At 42.8% G+C, this 17,624-nt stretch overlaps 1 protein-coding gene and 1 long non-coding RNA gene across 11 annotated transcripts in view; both read right to left on the reverse strand.

Moving 5' to 3' along the window:
- FAM91A1 (family with sequence similarity 91 member A1) overlaps positions 1-4,468 on the reverse strand; it is a 45,006-nt gene extending 40,538 nt beyond the window's left edge. For 9 of the 10 annotated variants that reach the window (XM_069599930.1, XM_069599924.1, XM_069599923.1 and 6 more), the window contains exon 1: positions 4,126-4,468. In XM_069599930.1, the coding sequence (XP_069456031.1) occupies positions 4,126-4,197 (72 nt within the window). In that variant the 5' untranslated portion in view covers positions 4,198-4,468. The remainder of the gene's footprint in view (positions 1-4,125) is intronic. The other variant, XM_069599931.1, reaches the window with a different exon arrangement.
- A 6,880-nt stretch (positions 4,469-11,348) lies between these two features.
- LOC138445719 (uncharacterized) overlaps positions 11,349-17,624 on the reverse strand; it is a 45,231-nt gene continuing 38,955 nt past the window's right edge. Inside the window, exon 3 of the long non-coding RNA XR_011258977.1 lies at positions 11,349-11,709. This is a non-coding gene — a long non-coding RNA (uncharacterized lncRNA). The remainder of the gene's footprint in view (positions 11,710-17,624) is intronic.

A 17,624-nucleotide genomic window follows, 5' to 3' on the forward strand; every position in this document is an offset into this window, starting at 1 on the left:
TTGGATGGAATCACCAACTTGATGGACACGAGTTTGAGCAAGCTCCGGGAATTGGTGATGCACAGGGAGGCCTGGTGTGGTACAAGCCATGGGGTCGCAAAGAGTCAGACATGACTGAGCTACTGAACTGAAGAGATTAATGACAGGAAAGATTAGAGGATTCAGTGACTATACTTCTTACTCGTAGGTTTTTGAGAGTCAAGGTAAATGTCCACATACACACTTTCATTTAAGACCATCTTCATTAGGCAGATAAAACACATCTAACTGGTACATAACTGGAACTATTGGTTGGTACCATTTTAAGAAAAAAGGGACATAACGTGAGAAAACTAAAATGCTGAAATGTATGTGCTTACGTTATTTTCATCCACTTTAACATTACAGGTAGTTAGAAGTTCAAGTTTATCACAGAGAAAACTGCTCTCCTGTCTCTGATGCAGCCCCAAAGCCGAGCTCAGGACTGAAGATATTTAGGGGATTCAAAATACCAGACTTTCTGTAAAACTTTTAAAGGATCTCCTCTAGCTCTACTGCTAAATAGAAGTCTCTTTCTCAAGGAACACAAAACACACACACACACACACACACTCACTCACTCACTCACACAGTAGACAATCTGCTAAAATCTTAACAACTCTCAAACTTGAGGATTTGCTCTTCTGTTTCAAAATAAGTCCCTTAATTTATCCTAACTTACAACCATTTTCCTCCTTTAAAATTCTGTTCCTGGTTAACTCCAGGATAAAAAGTGTAAATCAAACCACTTACATAAATTATAAGGGCCCTGTTATTTGTAAGCTAATTAGAGAACAGAGCTATTAAACATCTAAGTCTTTGCCATAGTCATTAAGTGACGACTGGTTCTAATCAATACATGTGTGCTCACACAAATAACTAAAAGCTACATTAAAAGCTGATTCTATTCTTCACTACCCTGGTACATAAAATATTAACTGCTATGTTCACAAAGATGCTTTGCCTTCTCTTCCACTCCTACCCCAAATTTCCCACCATTCACATTTTAAAACACTGTTGCCTCTATAGGAGGCCACTAAAGAAAGGTCATTTTACTCTGAGACAGTGCTGACCCTGCAGAAATTCCAACCAGGTCTGACAAACGAAGCTGGGCCGCATATAAAAGGAACTGTAACAGATGGAGTGCCGCAGAAACTGGCTGCAAAACATCCACCGTGCATCAGATTAGCATAAACGCATTGTTTTCTAAAGCTTTTGCTCCACAAATCCTGTCCCAATATGCACCCCCCTCAAAGAAGTACATAGTATTTTTTTTTTAATTGACCCTCCTTGGATCACACAGAACCACATCATAAAATCTCCCTTCAAATAAAACAACTATGAATTGTTTTGAACAATGAGTACTGGTAAACCTATAGTTTTACCAGTAATCCTCAAATCCTCAAAAATCCCCCCCAAATCCTCAAACAATGGTGTGATCCACAACTTTTTAATATATTCTTGGAAGTCAAGTATAGCTCACAACAAATAAAAAAACCTTTCATCTTATTTACATTTTAAAAAATTTTAATAATTTTTAAAAATTAAAAAAAAATCTGAATCACCTTCCCCCAGCTTTCAGAAATCAATCACTTTCAAATTAAATGCCTCAAAACTTAATGGAAACTCTTATCAAAGTACTTAGTATCTGTTAACACACACACACACACAAACCCAAATTCTTTTCACACAAGGACTATTCCCCATTTTTAAACTGACTTTAGCTCCAGGAAAAAAATCTCAAACTGATGCTATCATTCCTTCACTCCAGAAATATTTACTGGAAGACAACTACAGCCCTATAGATAAGAAATACAGTGCTGGGGGTCAACTACTCTAGATTTAGGTCGGGGAAACATTCCTGGAGGAGTTAATATCTGGATTCAAGAAGCAACAAGTAATCTATGGCAACAAGTGGTAAAAGGGCTGGGTTTGCATTTTTTTTTTTTTAATTTAAAAATCTTTAATTCTTACATGCGTTCCCAAACATGACCCCCCCTCCCACCTCCCTCCCCACAACATCTCTCTGGGTCATCCCCATGCACCAGCCCCAAGCATGCTGCACCCTACGTCAGACATGGACTGGCGATTCAATTCTTACATGATAGTCTACATGTTAGAATTCCCATTCTCCCAAATCATCCCACCCTCTCCCTCTCCCTCTGAGTCCAAAAGTCCGTTATACACATCTGTGTCTTTTTTCCTGTCTTGCATACAGGGTCGTCATTGCCATCTTCCTAAATTCCATATATATTTTAGAAACCTCACCCCAGTAGAGTATGAGGAATGGATAGGAGGGTCTTTTTCTGAAGGCAAGAGACCAGAGAGAAAGCTGATGTAGTAAACCAAGGTAGAGCCTGACCTAGGAAAACAGAGCAAGGCTAAATCCGTGAAAGAACTTGTACAGAGGGGTTTTGCAACACCTTCGACAAGTGGAAGCTTATCCTAAGTGAAAATATCAATTCTTTTAATTGATGTTACCAAAAGAAGTTTTAATTTAATGTCATGTTTGTACCAGATTATAACACTGTTTGGAGATTATTTTTAATAGTTGTGACTAAGGTTTAGAAAGGCTTTGCCAACACTAGTTAAGATCGATTATTTGTTGGGCATCATGGAATCATCCATCTCTTGTCTATCAAGCTACATTTATTTTTGTGAAAGGAAGAGTAAACATGGAAACAAAGGCTTACTGGTTCTTCCAGTTGTCTTGCCATATGCCACAAAACTCTAAAGACAGAAAGTGTCCATCAAGGCCCTCATTCAAGCTTAACAAGAGAAGCTGATTTCTCCAGCTTTAGAGCTTTCTTCCTCCTGTTCAAGATTAATGTCACAAGGGCGGCCACTGCCACCCAAGGATTCGGAGTTCCTTAAATTTATCTTTCCACTTGTGTTTTTGATATCTTGAAGTGAAAGCATTTTCTCTGCCACATGATACACTGCCAGAACCTTAAATTATTCATTGCCTGGAACTAAGACCCCAAGCTGAGAGCTGCGGCAAAGTAACAATCTGTATACCATCACCACCACCATCCCAAACCCTCCAAATATGCCAGTGTTCAGGACCAATGGAAAATAGAATTTCACTCCCAACCAAGTAATGCGGTGGGAACTTGAAGGTCAACCACTGGCCAGAGAAAAACAGTGCTTTCTATACAGCACTCATCACTCCCTTCATAAGCTTCACCACCACTCCCCGTATCATGTATTTACTCATTTGTTTACTGCCTTTCTTTTCTAAAATGTAAGCTCCATGAAGACAGGGCTTTCCTTGTGTTGACTGCTGCAAATTACCCACACCTCAAACAACGCATAGTACACAGCAGGTGTTCAACAGATATCCGCAAAACTGAGTAAAAATGACTCTCAAGCATTTGAGAACTACTTCTGAGGGAAAAAAAAGACCAAACCTCCTTGTCACTCTCTTGTTGCAACATCTCTAATAAACCCACCTCGTCGGGAGGCTAAAGCCCAACAAAAGAAAGTAGGAAAACTCTGCAAAATCCGGCCCTGACAGCTCCCACCCCCAAACCCTAACCAAGCCCCACCTCCAGATTGTGAAAGCACGCTTTCGCTCATCTAAGCTTTTCAAAATAACTTTCTCTCTCGTTGGAAAATCTTTAATCCCCCTCTTTTCTAGCTATCTCTTATTTGTCTTTTAAAACCCATTTTAAATAGCTCTCTTACACATTCTCCTGATGCTCCATTGCCAGTTTCTGAGTCCCTCCTCTGTGCGCGCCCCTACACTATGATGCTGGTTCGTGTGAGCAGCTATCAGCCTGTAACGCAGTCATTTGTTTCTCGTCCCTTTGCCACCATCCCCAAGTTCTGAAGATCAGGAGCTGTGTTTCAAATCTGTTTCGAAGATGTCTAGCCTAGTGCCTGGTGAAACGAAGACCGAGTGCGAAGGCGCCAGGCGAGTCCTGTGGTTTCCATCCCATTTCGCAACAGCCCCATCCTGCCCCTCTGGCCCCAGGGCCCCCCCTCCCCAGCCGCGGGTTTGGGATCGGTTAAATCCAGACCCTTAGCCGGGGCAAGGCCGGGAGTGAGCCCAGAGGCGCGCGAGCAGGTGGCAGCGGGGCTGGACCAGGTCCGCAGCTTCCGTACCTGCCTCACGTTGGCCGGCAGCTTGCTCCAGGGGTAGTTGTGCCGGATGTGGAACTCCACGTCTATGTTCATGATGCCAGAAGCCTGGCGGGGCGGCAGCGGCCGGGATCGCCGCTGGAACGACGCCTCCCGCCTGCCCGCCCTCGGCCCGTCCAGGGAGCCCGCGGGAGGCCCCGCGCCTCACACTGAGGACGGCCCGGGCTGCCCCATGGCCTGGGCTCCCGACAGCTCGGCGCGGCCCGGGCCACGGGGCACGGGAGCAGCGGAGAGGGGCTGCCGGACACCTCGGCGGCTCCAAGTTTTCTTCCTAGTTTCGGGCTGGCCGGAAATGGCTTAGGGTGTGCGTCACTTCCGCTCGCCGGAGCGGGGCCGAGGGGCGGGGCCGGGGCTGGCCTGCTGCTCAGGTCCCTGCATGCGAGTGGACCAGGCAGGTGGAGCCGGTGGTACCCGGATAGTGACTCCCTGTCCGCGCGCCCCGTATCCCTCTGTCAGTCTCTGGATAAATCAATTGGGTTTGTAGTGCCAGTGCTGGATGACCCACTTTCCCCAAATGTGAGCCCGGATGGCCCTGGAGCAGGCGGCTACAGACATTTGGGTGGGATACCTAGAAGGAATGACTTGGGATGGGGGCCATAGTCGATTTTAAAAAGTGCAAGAGCGGTGAGGTTCCCGGGGGCCCCCCAACAGCCAGCCCTGAACCGAGGCCAGGGGGAAGGGGTCCAAGCTCATAAAGGAATGGGTAAGTCAGCTGTCGCCACAGTGGAGTGGTAGAGCAAAGGGCTAGTGATCCTTCATCTCCACCTGGTAGTTGCATCTGGTGCAAGAGAAACAACTGGGCTCTCCTTCAAAGGTCCAAATGCTCGTTTTGCTTTGTGGACTGCCCTGCAGCTTGCAGGATCTTAGTTCCCCAACCAGGGATTGAACCTGGGTCCTCAGCAGTGAATGGCAGAGTCCTAACCACTGGACCACCAAGCAGTTCCCACAAAGGTCCAGATCAGGACTTCAGGGAACTGAATGTTAAACAGCTGGTGCTGATGTGGGAGAGGCCCGGAGGGAATCTAAGATAAACATTCTTGCATACAGCTGCTCTGCTCCTTACAAATGTCTCCAGAGTCACTTTTAAAAGGCAAAAATTCAGCCTATCTTAATTTCGGTTCTATTAGGAAGATCTTTGCGAACACTTTCATCCAGAATTTGTTACAGTGGCTTAGCAAATTCATGACCTTTGCTACTGGCAAGTAGCCACAGACCAGTTCAGTATTTTTGTGACTACATTTCAGTTTTAAACAATGGTTTTAAAAAATATTCTATTACACACATGCCAGATAGACAACTTGGAAAGTTTTATGATGCCTAGGGCACAGCTCAGCAGCTGGCCAGTCCAACACATAGCAGGGACCTCATTATGTCTGATGAGTTGAAACAAATGGGCTTCCCAGGTGGCATAGTGGTAAACAATCAGCCTGCCAATGCAGGAGACACAGGTTCCATCCTTGAGTCAGGAAGATCCCCTGGAGGAGGCAGTAGCAACCCACCCCAGTATTCTTGCCTGGGGAATACTATGGACAGAGAAGACTGGCGGGCTGCGGTCCATAGGGTCACAAAGAGTCGAGAGTCGGACATGACTGAAGCAATTGAGCATGCAGGCATGCAGTGGGTCTTCTTAACTGCAGCACGTGGGATCTTTTTTAAGTTGCAGCATGTGACTCTTGGTTGCCAGTGGCATATGGGATCTAGTTCCTCAACCAGAGATCAAACCCAGGCCCCCTGCATTGGGAACTCGGACTCAGCCACTGGACCACTAGGGAAGTCCCCATGGAGCCTTGGTAAACAGTAATGTCCATCCTTTTAGGTCCTTGACCCAGGCCTCCGGTCATTTCTGCTTCAGTAGGACTTTGCTATTCAAGTTTCAGAGAGGTCAGAAACTGCAGAGTGTTGGAAGCCCCATACCAGAAGCTACCATTCAAATTAACCTTATGGGTAAAAAATATGTTTAAAATTACAAGTGCAATGAGATTCAGTCTTCTCTGACTTTCCCAATGTGGACTAAGGAAAATTACTCAGGTGTCTTGAGCAGCTGCCCTTCAGAAAGACTACAGAACTATTTCATTCCTACAACAAAAATAAGGAGCAGAAACAACCTGGAAGTAGGGAGTTATCTGGTGGTCTAATTTCACGGTCTCCAGAATGTTACTCCCTGTGGCCGACAGATTAATGACTCCCAAAATGTCCATGTCTCAATCCCTGGAACCTGAGAATATGTTAACCTCACAGAAGGGACTTTGCTGATGTGATTAAGCGAAGGATCTTGAGATGGGAGGTTATCCCAGATTATCCGAGCAGGCTCAATGTAATCCCAGCGTCCTTAGGAGAGGGAGGTGGGAAAGCCAGAGTCAGAGATGAAGGTGTGACAGCTGAAGCAGAGGATGTAGTGACACAGAGCCACAGGCCTTCTTGGATCTGGAAAAGAAAAACAGATCCTCTGGCTAAGCTTCCAAAAAGATCCTAGGCCTGCCAACTCATTTTGGACTTCTAATCTCCAGAACTCTTAAGATCATGCATTTGTGTTGTTTTATGCCACTACATTTGCAATAATTTGTTACCACATCCATAGGAAATTAATATCCTCCCACACCAATCAAGTACTCCAACACTCGAATAGCTGATGCATCAAATTTCATAATTAAATCTTTTTTTTTGAAGTACAAATACCCTTGGAACTTCCCAGGTGGCACAGTGGTAAAGAATCTGCCTACCAATGCAGGAGATGCAAGAGACTTCAGGTTCAATCCCTGGGTCGGGAAGCCCCTGGAGGATGCAACGGCAATCCACTCAAGTATTCTTGTCTGAAGAATCCCATGGACGAAGGAGCCTGGTGGGCTACAGTTCATAGGGTGCAAAGAATCAGACATGACTGAGTACACAGGCCACATACATACTCTTAGTGGGAATAAAACCTCTTTAGCCTTATCGTTTTTTATTATGGACAAGCTATCACATCTTTTTAAAAATACATATATATTTACTTATCTATTTACTTATTTATTGTCAGCTTCGAGTCTTTGTTGCCACGTGTCAGCTTTGTTCTAGTTGTGATGTGCAGGCTCAGTAGCTGTGGCACATGGACTTAGTTGCCCTATGGCCTGTGGGAGCTTTGTTCCCTGACCAGAGATCGAACCCACGTCCCCTGCACTGGAGAGTGGATTCGTAATCCCTGAACCACCAAGGAAGTCCCTGTCACATGTTTTTCTGAGAGGCAGTCTGAAAGAGAAAGAGCCCGAGGATTAAATGAGGCCAGGGAACCACCAGTAGAGGAGGACAAAGTAGCTAAAGAAAGGAAAGAGGAAATCACTGTGAACATTTTCTGCTTCACAGTTTTGTCTGAGCCTGGCCTTGGCCATGGTTTTGCCTCCTGAATGTGCTTTGTTCTGTTCCATGAACCAAGGCATCACCCCTGGCCTAGCTTGTTCCCACCCCACGGCTTTGGCCCTTGCTGTTCCCTTGGCCTTGAATGCCTTTCCCCAGACCTCTGTTCAGCAGTTTCCCTTCATTCCACCCGCTGTCACTTAGAGTGACCTTCGCCAACTTCTCTGTCCAGCCTAGCCACTTCTCCCCCTTCCCTCTCCAATGTAGTATCTTGGTTTATTTCTTTGATGCAAGGAATTGCTATTTTGACATTATTTTGTGTGATTTCTTGTTTAATGTCTGTCTCCCCAGCAAGAATATAATCTCTGTGAAAGAAAGAAGCTTGTCTGTCTTGTTCATCAGTCTATCCCCAATATGTAGATTCATGCTTCACACATAAGAAGCACTCAATAAATGTCACTGAATACGCTGAATGAGTGAATAAGTTATGTGACATCTGAGCTCTCCCATTATCACCTTTTCGGTTAAGTCTTCCCCCAACGACGCTGTTTAAGATTGTAACACTGCTGATGAGCCCATTTGCGGGGCAGGAATAGAGATGCAGATATAAAGAACCAACTTGTAGACACAATGAGGGAAGGAGAGAGTGGGACAAATTGAGAGAGCAGGATTGATGATCATGTGTAAAATAGACAGCTAGTACGAGGCTGCTGTATAACATAGGGAGCTCTGCTCAGTGCTCTGTGATAAGCTGGGGAGGAGGGATGGGGATGGAGGTGGGAGGGACACTCAAGAGGAAGGGGATCTATGTATACTTACAGCTCGTTCACGTTGTACAGCAGAAACCAACACAACATTGTAAAGCATTTAATTATCTTCCAATCAAAAATAAATTAAAAAATAAACAAGCAGAGGCTGAAAAGACCTAGGCCCTATGAGTGGTTACTCAACCAAAATAAATAAATAGATAACAACCAATCTCCAGTCCTCCTCAGCCACATTTTACATTATTTTTCTCTATAACATTTATTATCATTTAATATACTTAATAAGTTTTTAAAATTGTCTCCTCAATTAGAACTTGAAGCACCCCAGAGGTGGGAGCTTCTATCTGCTTTGTTCTCAGCCGTGTCCTCAGGCTTAGCACAGCACTTAGTATTGAATAAATGAATAAATATGGCCTAGGGAGTAGAAATCCCATTTAAATAAACAATTGGGGGATTCTCTCGAAAATGTGGCAAATCCCAGAGCATTAGACCCCCATTCCCACATGAGTCAGTGAAGCTGAGGACAGGCTTCCCAGCTGAGACAGAACGTGGGCTTTCTCCATCACCCCTGCCTCTGATAGGAAGCTGTCAGTTGCGAAAACCATCCCGCTTGTACGTTATCTCAGGGTAGAGAAGTACTTCTCTAACCTTGTCTCTGTTGCAAGTGGTAAGTGAAGGAAATGAACACTAGACCTAAAAGCCCAGCTGTCCATCCTCATCTGCACTATAGACTTCAGAAACACCAAGACATTTAGAATTTCCTAAACATGCCATGCCACTTGCTCCCTTTGGGTCTTTGCATGCAGACTATCCCTGTCTAGAATGCTTTTCCTCCTTCTCTGCCTGAAAACCTTCTCGTCCTGACACTGTGAATGAAACACTGGAGAATCAGGAGGTGAGGACGGAGAGGTAGGAAGAAGCACCATCATATGGGACCATTGTTCTCTGCATTGAAGAGTTTCTAGCATTCTCTTCTACAAGTGATGGAAAACAAGAGCTGTCTGTTTTAGAGAGAAGCACGGAGATCCTTTGCCAGATTAATATTATATGTTTATATATAAAAACATATATTAAATGTTTATATATAAAAAATAGAATGTTATATTTCTGCCATCTGCAGTCTGTGTTTAGAATATTTGTGGTCTGACGTGGCCATGAATACTGTTCCAGCATCAAGCCACATCATCTCAACTCCAGGGCTGAACCATTGTAATCATTAAGCTGCCCGCTAGGGGCTGATCTCACACAACATTTCTACACCTACAACCTCCAATTTCTATACTTCCCCATTTCTGACCGTTGACTTTTATGCAAACCATTTTCTCAGGCCTTAAAGTTCCTGTAATTCTTTGTCTAATTTGTCTCCAGTATCTGACAGCACCAAATACTTCCTTGGAAACTGATGGACTTTGGATTGCTGAGCAGTGGTCCAATTAAGGTTTGTACAGTCTCAAGGTCACCACTGAGCCTCAGGTTTTGTGTTCCTTGATACCTCGGGTAGACATGGTAAAGTCAGTCAGCTACAAGGCACGGTTTATCCTTCATTGAAAATACTTTCACAATATCCACGATGGGGAATAAAATCACATTTCAAGTGAATAGAATTTCTGAATTTCTCAGTAGGCATTCAACTTTTTTTTTTTAAGAGTTTGGACTGTGTGTACTCAGTCATGTCTGACTCTTTGTGATCCCATGGATTAGAGTCCGCCAGGCTCCTCTGTCCATGGGATTTCCCAGGCAAGAGTGCTTGAGTGGGTTGCCATTTCCTACTCCAGGGGATCTTCCTGACTCAGGGATCGAACATGTGTTTCTTGCGTCTCCTGCATTGGCAGGTGGATTCTTTACCACTGTACCACCTGGGAAGCCCCAAAGAGGTTGGACTAGCTGCAAAAATAACTCTAGAGGTAAAAGTGACAAGATCATAAAGCCGATAGAAATGAGGAAGTATCTAGAGAGTTTCCTGTCATTTTTTTCTCCTTCATCTGATAGCAAATCAAGTAAGTGGATAAGAGAATAAAAATTTTAATGTCATTTTTTAATGGAGGGAGAATGTAGTTTTATGAGCATGAAAAATCGCCTGAGAAGTCTTTTAAATTTACCAACATCCAGACCTCAGGCCAGAGCAATTGTATCAGAATTCCTCAGCTGGAGCCCAGGAAATGCATGTTTTTAAGAAATATTCCCTGGTGACTCAAAGCACAATGTTGACAACCACTTCTCAGGCCTCTTTGGGCCTCAGGCGCTCAATAAGCACGTTAGAATAAATTTGTCCAATGAAGAGGCTAACAAAGATGACATCTAATGTCCATTCTAACTCTACAGTTCAGTAATCCCATGCCCAATCATAATACAATATTTTCATACACAAAATAATCCCCCCATTCTAGACTTTTCCATACAAGAAATAAGCAAGCATCTATTCAACATACCCACTCCAGTATTCTTGCCTGGAAAATCTCATGGACAGAGAAGCCTGGTGGGCTACAGTCCATGGGGGTCACAACTTAGCAACTGAATAAACAAGATCAGGGAAATAATTTCTCTACCCCTTGTTAGCCATTGGGAGAGCCATGAGATAAATGAAGAATTTCTTGCTATTGGACTAATATGGAAATTATCTGAGTTTGTGTTACATATATGGTATGTGTCCATCTCAAATCTTTTTAGCTTATTTGGGTATATTGCCACAATGGCTTAGAACTTGGTTGAAATGGAATATTTTTGTTCCCTTCTACAAGGTGTCACTCAAACTTTACACCTCGAGCAACAAGGGATCTAACTGTCCAACGAGAAATACAAGTTTGTCTACTAGTATGATCTGTGATCAAGGATCAAATTAAGTGTCATAGGACTGTTTCATGACCTCTGAAAATGAGACCTCAGTGTGAGATAGGATACTTTCTTGGCTCCCATTATAGCTGATCCCAGGAAAAATGGATATTGGTTCTTTCTTGGCCCAGGTCTATGTAAGCATTTGTTCTCTCACTTTACAGAAGTAAATTCTCGTTCTTTAAAAATTTGCAAAGGTTGAATTCAATGTCATTAGTGACCATAACGTCTTAGAATTTGTAAAGCCTCAATGCATAGTAATTTCTTTCTTTCTTTTTCTTTTGGAAGATATTACTGAATCAGGTATCTGGTGAGAGGTAGGCCTAGGAAAGCAAAATTCAGGAAAAAAATTTAATCAAAAAGTCAAGATCATCCATTTGCCTTTGAGCAAATAAGGATGATTACAAAGAAAGTCAAGATTCATTTTCTGAAATTTTTAAAAATGGGATTTTTGAGTCCAAATAAGATAACAGTCTTGAAAAACAAGTTTTGTTGAGAAAGAGTTTCCTGACTTATTTTTATTTTAGTTTCTACTGGCATATCTTGAGGAGAAACGGAATAGGAAGACGAAATATTCCAGGTGGAGGGTCGCTGAATAGAAACCGTAGCCCGTGTCAGATGGCTGCATTTAAACAGAAAGAGACCAAATCAGGAGTAATATATACCTGAAATTAGCATAAATAAATCATAAATCAACTATAATTTTTTTAAAGAAGAGTATCTTAACTGATAGATTTAAGACCCTACCCCCTGCACACATACTACCCAGTAGGGTGAGAGTGTCAGAATGAAATGATCCACCTTCAAAAATAAAGCAGCTACAGTATTTGTTGATATGAATGGTCATGTATGAACCTTCTCAACCCCAAAATAACTGCCAGCTTTAATTTGAGCTCACTTATTTCTGCACAGAAGAGATAAGGAGCAAGACTGAACTGGAAGGCTAGTCCCCCACTTAATTGGATGGAATATAAAGAATACAAAGATGGGAAACAGATAACATGTGGGTCCAGGGGAAGGAAGTGGCTCTTCTGATTACAGCTTCTGGAGGCAATCATGGAGGAGGTGACTTTTGCTGGGCTTTGATGCTTGAATAGATCTGAAGGGGTTGGAAGGACGGTTTCAGCTGGCAGAGAAGGCTATGGGAGACACCATGGAGGCCAAGGCACAGTAAAATAAAAAGAATTAGATGATGCTATTGCTAGACTCTGGTGTCTAGTAAGGTTTGATGACTTAATGACCAGAAAGCCCCACCTGAGAGATGATTTGTCATTTCATAGCTCTTCAATGTTTTACGATGTATTATTACATCGTGAACATAGTATTGATCATCGTCCTGAAAATCCTAACAACCATATTCAAATACAGAGAATGGACCTAATGTATAGTCTGTCCCGTTTTTACATAGAACACCCTCTCTCTCACACACACACAAATTCTTGACGTGACCAAACAAGTCAAGGAAAGAAACAGGTACTGGCTTAAATATTTCAAAAGATTGAGTTCACTTGTCATTTCTTGCCAAGTGTACAGCCACAGGGTTCTGGAAAAATGAGAAGCTGGTTGTTCATTTTATACGTAAACCACAAAGTTAAAGATTTACCACCTATTGCATTAAAAACCAATAGCTGGTACAAGCTGGCACTGTGTATTTGTTTCTGATATGAGAAATGAGACACACCTGCTATTAATAAATAATGACATGATACTGTGGAAGAATACCCAGGAAAAACATGCCAGGGCAACTTAGTCACATCATTTTATCATGTTGGTCATGATTCCTAGGCTTCTCGCTGAGAGACTTCAGAATTCTCTAGGCCAGGAGTTCTCAACTAGGGGCAATGTTGCCTCCAGGGGACATTGGACAATGTCTGGAGACATGTTTGGTTGTCACAACTGAAGAAGATAATACTGGCATCTAGTGGGTGAAAGCCTGAAATGCTGCCCTAAAACGCACAGGACAGCTTCTCACATACACACAATAACTAACGCTCAGCATAACAGTAGTGCCAAGGCTGAGCAGTCTCTTTGGCATGAAAATGAGTACTCTAAAAGCACTCAGCCCCAAACTTCTGACTCCAAATCCTAGGTCAGTTCTGCAGCTTTTTGGTGCAATCACTGTACAGGAATCCACATTCACCCTAAATTGCACAGTCATCAGGTAGAGAGTAGTGGCCTGAATTCAGATCCTCATTTGACTGTTTACTGACTAAACTCCCATTGTTTAACCCTTTTGGGGCTTAAGTCCCCTATCTGTAAAACTTGGAAAATAATAGTAACTATCTCATAAAGTTGATATGATGTGTAAGTAAGCAAACAAATGGAAAATTTTTAGAACAGAGTCTTACCCAGAATGCTAAATAATCGTAAAATTTTGTATTATTAGTATCAATTTTACCATCATCATTACTTGGAACAAGGCAAAATGTAGAGACTTGTATTTATCTAATTTCCAAAAATGCAGTCATTTGAATAAGAATTTTATTATTTCCAATATCATCCAAACTACTGTTTAGATTTTTAACTACTTAAAATAGTTTAAAGTAATTAAACCTTAACTACTGTTTAGAGTTTTCTTTAAATCATCACACTTCATACTCTTTATAAACTTTTCCTGTCCTTTGCTGTTTGATGTCTTAACTGTACTGTATTTTCCTAATGCACATAAAATAATGCCACGCTATCGCAGCAAACTGGGGTAGGATATGGCAACCCACTCCAGCATTCCTGCCTGGAGAATCTCATGGACAGAGGAGCCTGGTAGATTACAGTCCATGGGGTCGTAAAGAGTCAAACATGAATGAATGACTAACACATACATCAAAGCAAAGATTTTGTGTTTGACATGAAATCATCAATATATCCCATTGGTAAACATGCTGCAATTAGATGGCCAACCCCCTTCTGGCGGACTTTTGTCATTCATTTGGCTGCTCTGCTTCTAAACATTTTATTAATCTTGCTGGAGGCAGAGTCCACCTGCCATCAAGGACGTTACAAATGCCAAGATGCCTTTTCCCAGCTGCCTTTGCAGCTGAGGCATGAGCATGTGACCTCAGCCTCACCAATCACACATACTCGTGCCAGAGTGTGAATCAGCTGGTGACCAGAAGGAGCAGGCATGTGTCAATCTCTCAGTCTCAACAAGATGAGCTTCAGTGGCTGTAGTGACATGCAGCCCTGGCAGGCCGAGGTGGCAGAGATTCTCTCACTGGCCCAAGACGACCCAGAATTGAGTAAATTCCCAGAATTACATATTCAAATGCGGGAGGGACTAGGCAAATAAATGACCAACAAGAGCTAGGTCAAAGGGAAGGGGGTACCATGCAATCTTGAGGTCTCACAACTTCTTCTAACTTGAGCATCCACTACTGCATTCTAGCTATTTGTGGAGGTAGAAGCCCTGTACTACCAGATATGATTTTTCAAGTGAAACAGGAACTCTGAATTTTATGTGAAATTGATGGCCAACCAATGCACACACACAAATAGACACTCACCATGTAGGGCAGTGGTCCCCAATCTTTTTGGCCCCAGGGACCTGTTTTGTGGAAGAAAAAACTTTGATGGACAGAGAGAGGGTGGTGGAGGGGTGGGATGGTTCAGGTGGTAACGTAAGTGATGGGGCTTTTGCTTGCTCACCCACCGCTCACCTCCTGCTGTGTGGCCCAGTTCTTAACAGACCATGGACTGGTACTAGTCTGCAGTCCAGGGATTGGGGACCCCTAATACAAGTCATCATTGACGGGCATGTGCCTATGAGCCGGCTTCAGTCCTCAGGCCACCTACACACAAATTTCAGGCTATTCCTAAGTCCTCTCACTTCTCACCTCGCCCACCGTGGAAGGTTTAATGGAGAGGGAGGTTTAAGCAGCCTCTCTCTATCCCTGTAGTATTTGTAAGACTTCAAGTAGCTGATAATATTAAGTTATAACATCATTAATAATAATAATAATAAGCAATATCACTTAATATTATTAAGTGATAACCTTATTTAATATAAAATATAATAATAATATCAAGTGATTTATTCAATAATATTATTAAGTAGTAATAATAAATAACTATAATATCCTAGGTGGCACAGTGGTAAAGAATCCGCCTCCGGTGCAGGAGACATGGGTTTGATTCCTGGGTTGGGAAGATCCTATGAAGAAGGAAATGGCAACCACTCCAGTATTCTTGCCTGGAGAATCCCAAGAATAAAGGAGCCTGGCAGGGTATAGTCCATAGGGTCTCAAAGAGTTGGACATGACTAAGCAAATTTGCAGGCAACTGTAATACTAGTAAGACTTCAAGACTTCCATATTTTCTACTAGCCTTCGACATAGATGCCTTACTCCCTGAATACAACACAGTTCCCTGTCTCTGTACTTTTACTCACGCTGTTTCATCTTCCTTGACCAGCCCGTCTTTGCCTGACTACATTTCCTTCTAAACTCTATTCAAGGCTCACTTCCTTCTGGAAGCTTCTCCCGATTTCCTCTCTTGCTTCCTCCTCCTCCACACAGCCATCTGAGGTTAGGTACCCCATAATACACGGAGATAATATTCCAAACATGTTTTTAAAATGTCTTCATCCCAAATCTCGAGAAAACAGGTGGACAAGGCTTCCACACTAACCCTTTATCAGGGGATCCAGTCTACAAGCAGGAAAACAGAGAAAGCCAGTGGCATAATTCAGTTTGAGTCCAAAGGCCTGAGCACCAGGAGCTCTGAAGTCCCAGGGTGGGAGGAGATGAAGGAGAGCAGGAATAAAGTCTTCCTCTGCCTTTTCCATTCAATTAGGGTCTCCGAGATTGGGTGGTACCTGCCCCATTGGTGGGAGTGGATCTTTTCTGCTTGGTCTGCTGAACAGAATGATGATCTCTTCCTGAAACATCCGCACAGACACACCCAGATAGAATGTTCACCAGCTACCTGGGCATCCCCTTCCCCAGTTAAGCTGACAGATAAAATTAACCAGTGTGTGCTGCGTGCTAAGTTGCTTTAGTCGTGTTCAACTCCTTGAGACCCCATGGACCACACCCCACAAGGCTACTCTATCCAAGGGCTTCTCCAGGCAAGAATACTGGAGTGGGTTGCCATTTCTTCCTCCAGGAGATCTTCCCAACCCAGGGTTTGAGCCCAGGTCTCTTATGTCTCCTGCACTGGCAGGTGGGTTCTTTACCACTAGCACCACCTGAGAACCAGCACACTTAGCAATCCAAGGTGTATGGACCTCTGGCCATGCTCTCCATCCTGTTTCCTCTGGCCTCTCCCACCCACTCTGGCATTTCAGGAACCTAGATTCTCTTTAGGTCCCACAGGACTATCTTGCCTTTGATGGTTGCTCTAGACAAATCTCTACCAAATTAAAACCTCTGCGGTGTGTATAATATTCTTGTGGTTGTTGAGTGATGTTCACAAGTCTAAATAATACAGTTGATTTTTCTTCAAGAAAGTTATTGTGTATTTTTTCAACCAAATAAAAAAATGTTCCTTTTAATGGTCTCTCTCATGCTAAGTAGTTTTCAACACTTGCCTCAGTAGAGTTTCTTTCCACCTCCAGAATCTCCCTGATGATACTGAATCAACAAGTGAGCATTTTTATATAGAAAAGGAGTCTCCATTCGTATGGGATTTTTTGCATTTTTTAGGGGGAAAAATTGCCTTTTGTTTTTTTTTCCATTTGTCATTTTCTGCATCCACTTACTACGTAATGATTCTTTGTGTGTTTGCTTGTTTTCTCAGCTATTTATTAGAGATCTGGGTACATAGCACCCAGCTAGACACTTCACTCACTGATACTTTAAAAGGCTTCCTGTTTTCTAGCCATTGACCATGTATCCCAAAAGTCAACTGCCAAATCTCCAATTTTCCCTTCTCCAGGGGCTGAAAAATATAAGAATGGAATTAAAAGGTGGATTTAAAAACATAAATTGTGGGAAACGAAATAAGTCACTATCTTTAAATCATGAATTAAACTCCTAGTAATGCTCAATGCCATTTGTTACTTTAAGAACCCTGTCTCTGAAAATAGTCTTAACTATCAGGAAAGATAAAGCAGCCTGGTAATCTGTTAAAATATGACACATAACCTTCATCACTTCACCCTTTGGCAACTACATTTTCAATAGCATATTGGTCAGCAAGTGATTTATTAACTTCCTGTTTTAGTAACTATTTTTCTGTTATCAGTATGTATGACTTACATTACAATTTGCTGCAGCCTTTCTTTAAAGACAGTTTGGGAATATTCATGAGGTCTGAAAAAAAGATTGTTACAGAACTTCAAAAGTCAGTCTACATTTTGCCATGTGTGGTTCATCATATAACGCTTAATCAGACTCCTGAGAGGAGCCCACACATGCTGTGGTCCTTGGGAGAGCAAAGGCCTCAGAAAAAATAACTTTCAGTTCGTACCTTCTTTATAGAGAGTTCAGGCCTTGAAGTCTGCCAGTAATAGAGAGCCAAAGCGTGGGGGTGTTCAAAAGGCTTGGAACTCTTATCTCAGGCATCTTAGTCATAGTGTACCCTTAAAAAGTAGAATATATG

Source organism: Ovis canadensis, chromosome 9 (assembly GCF_042477335.2).
Source record: "Ovis canadensis isolate MfBH-ARS-UI-01 breed Bighorn chromosome 9, ARS-UI_OviCan_v2, whole genome shotgun sequence".
Lineage (NCBI taxonomy): Eukaryota > Metazoa > Chordata > Mammalia > Artiodactyla > Bovidae > Ovis > Ovis canadensis.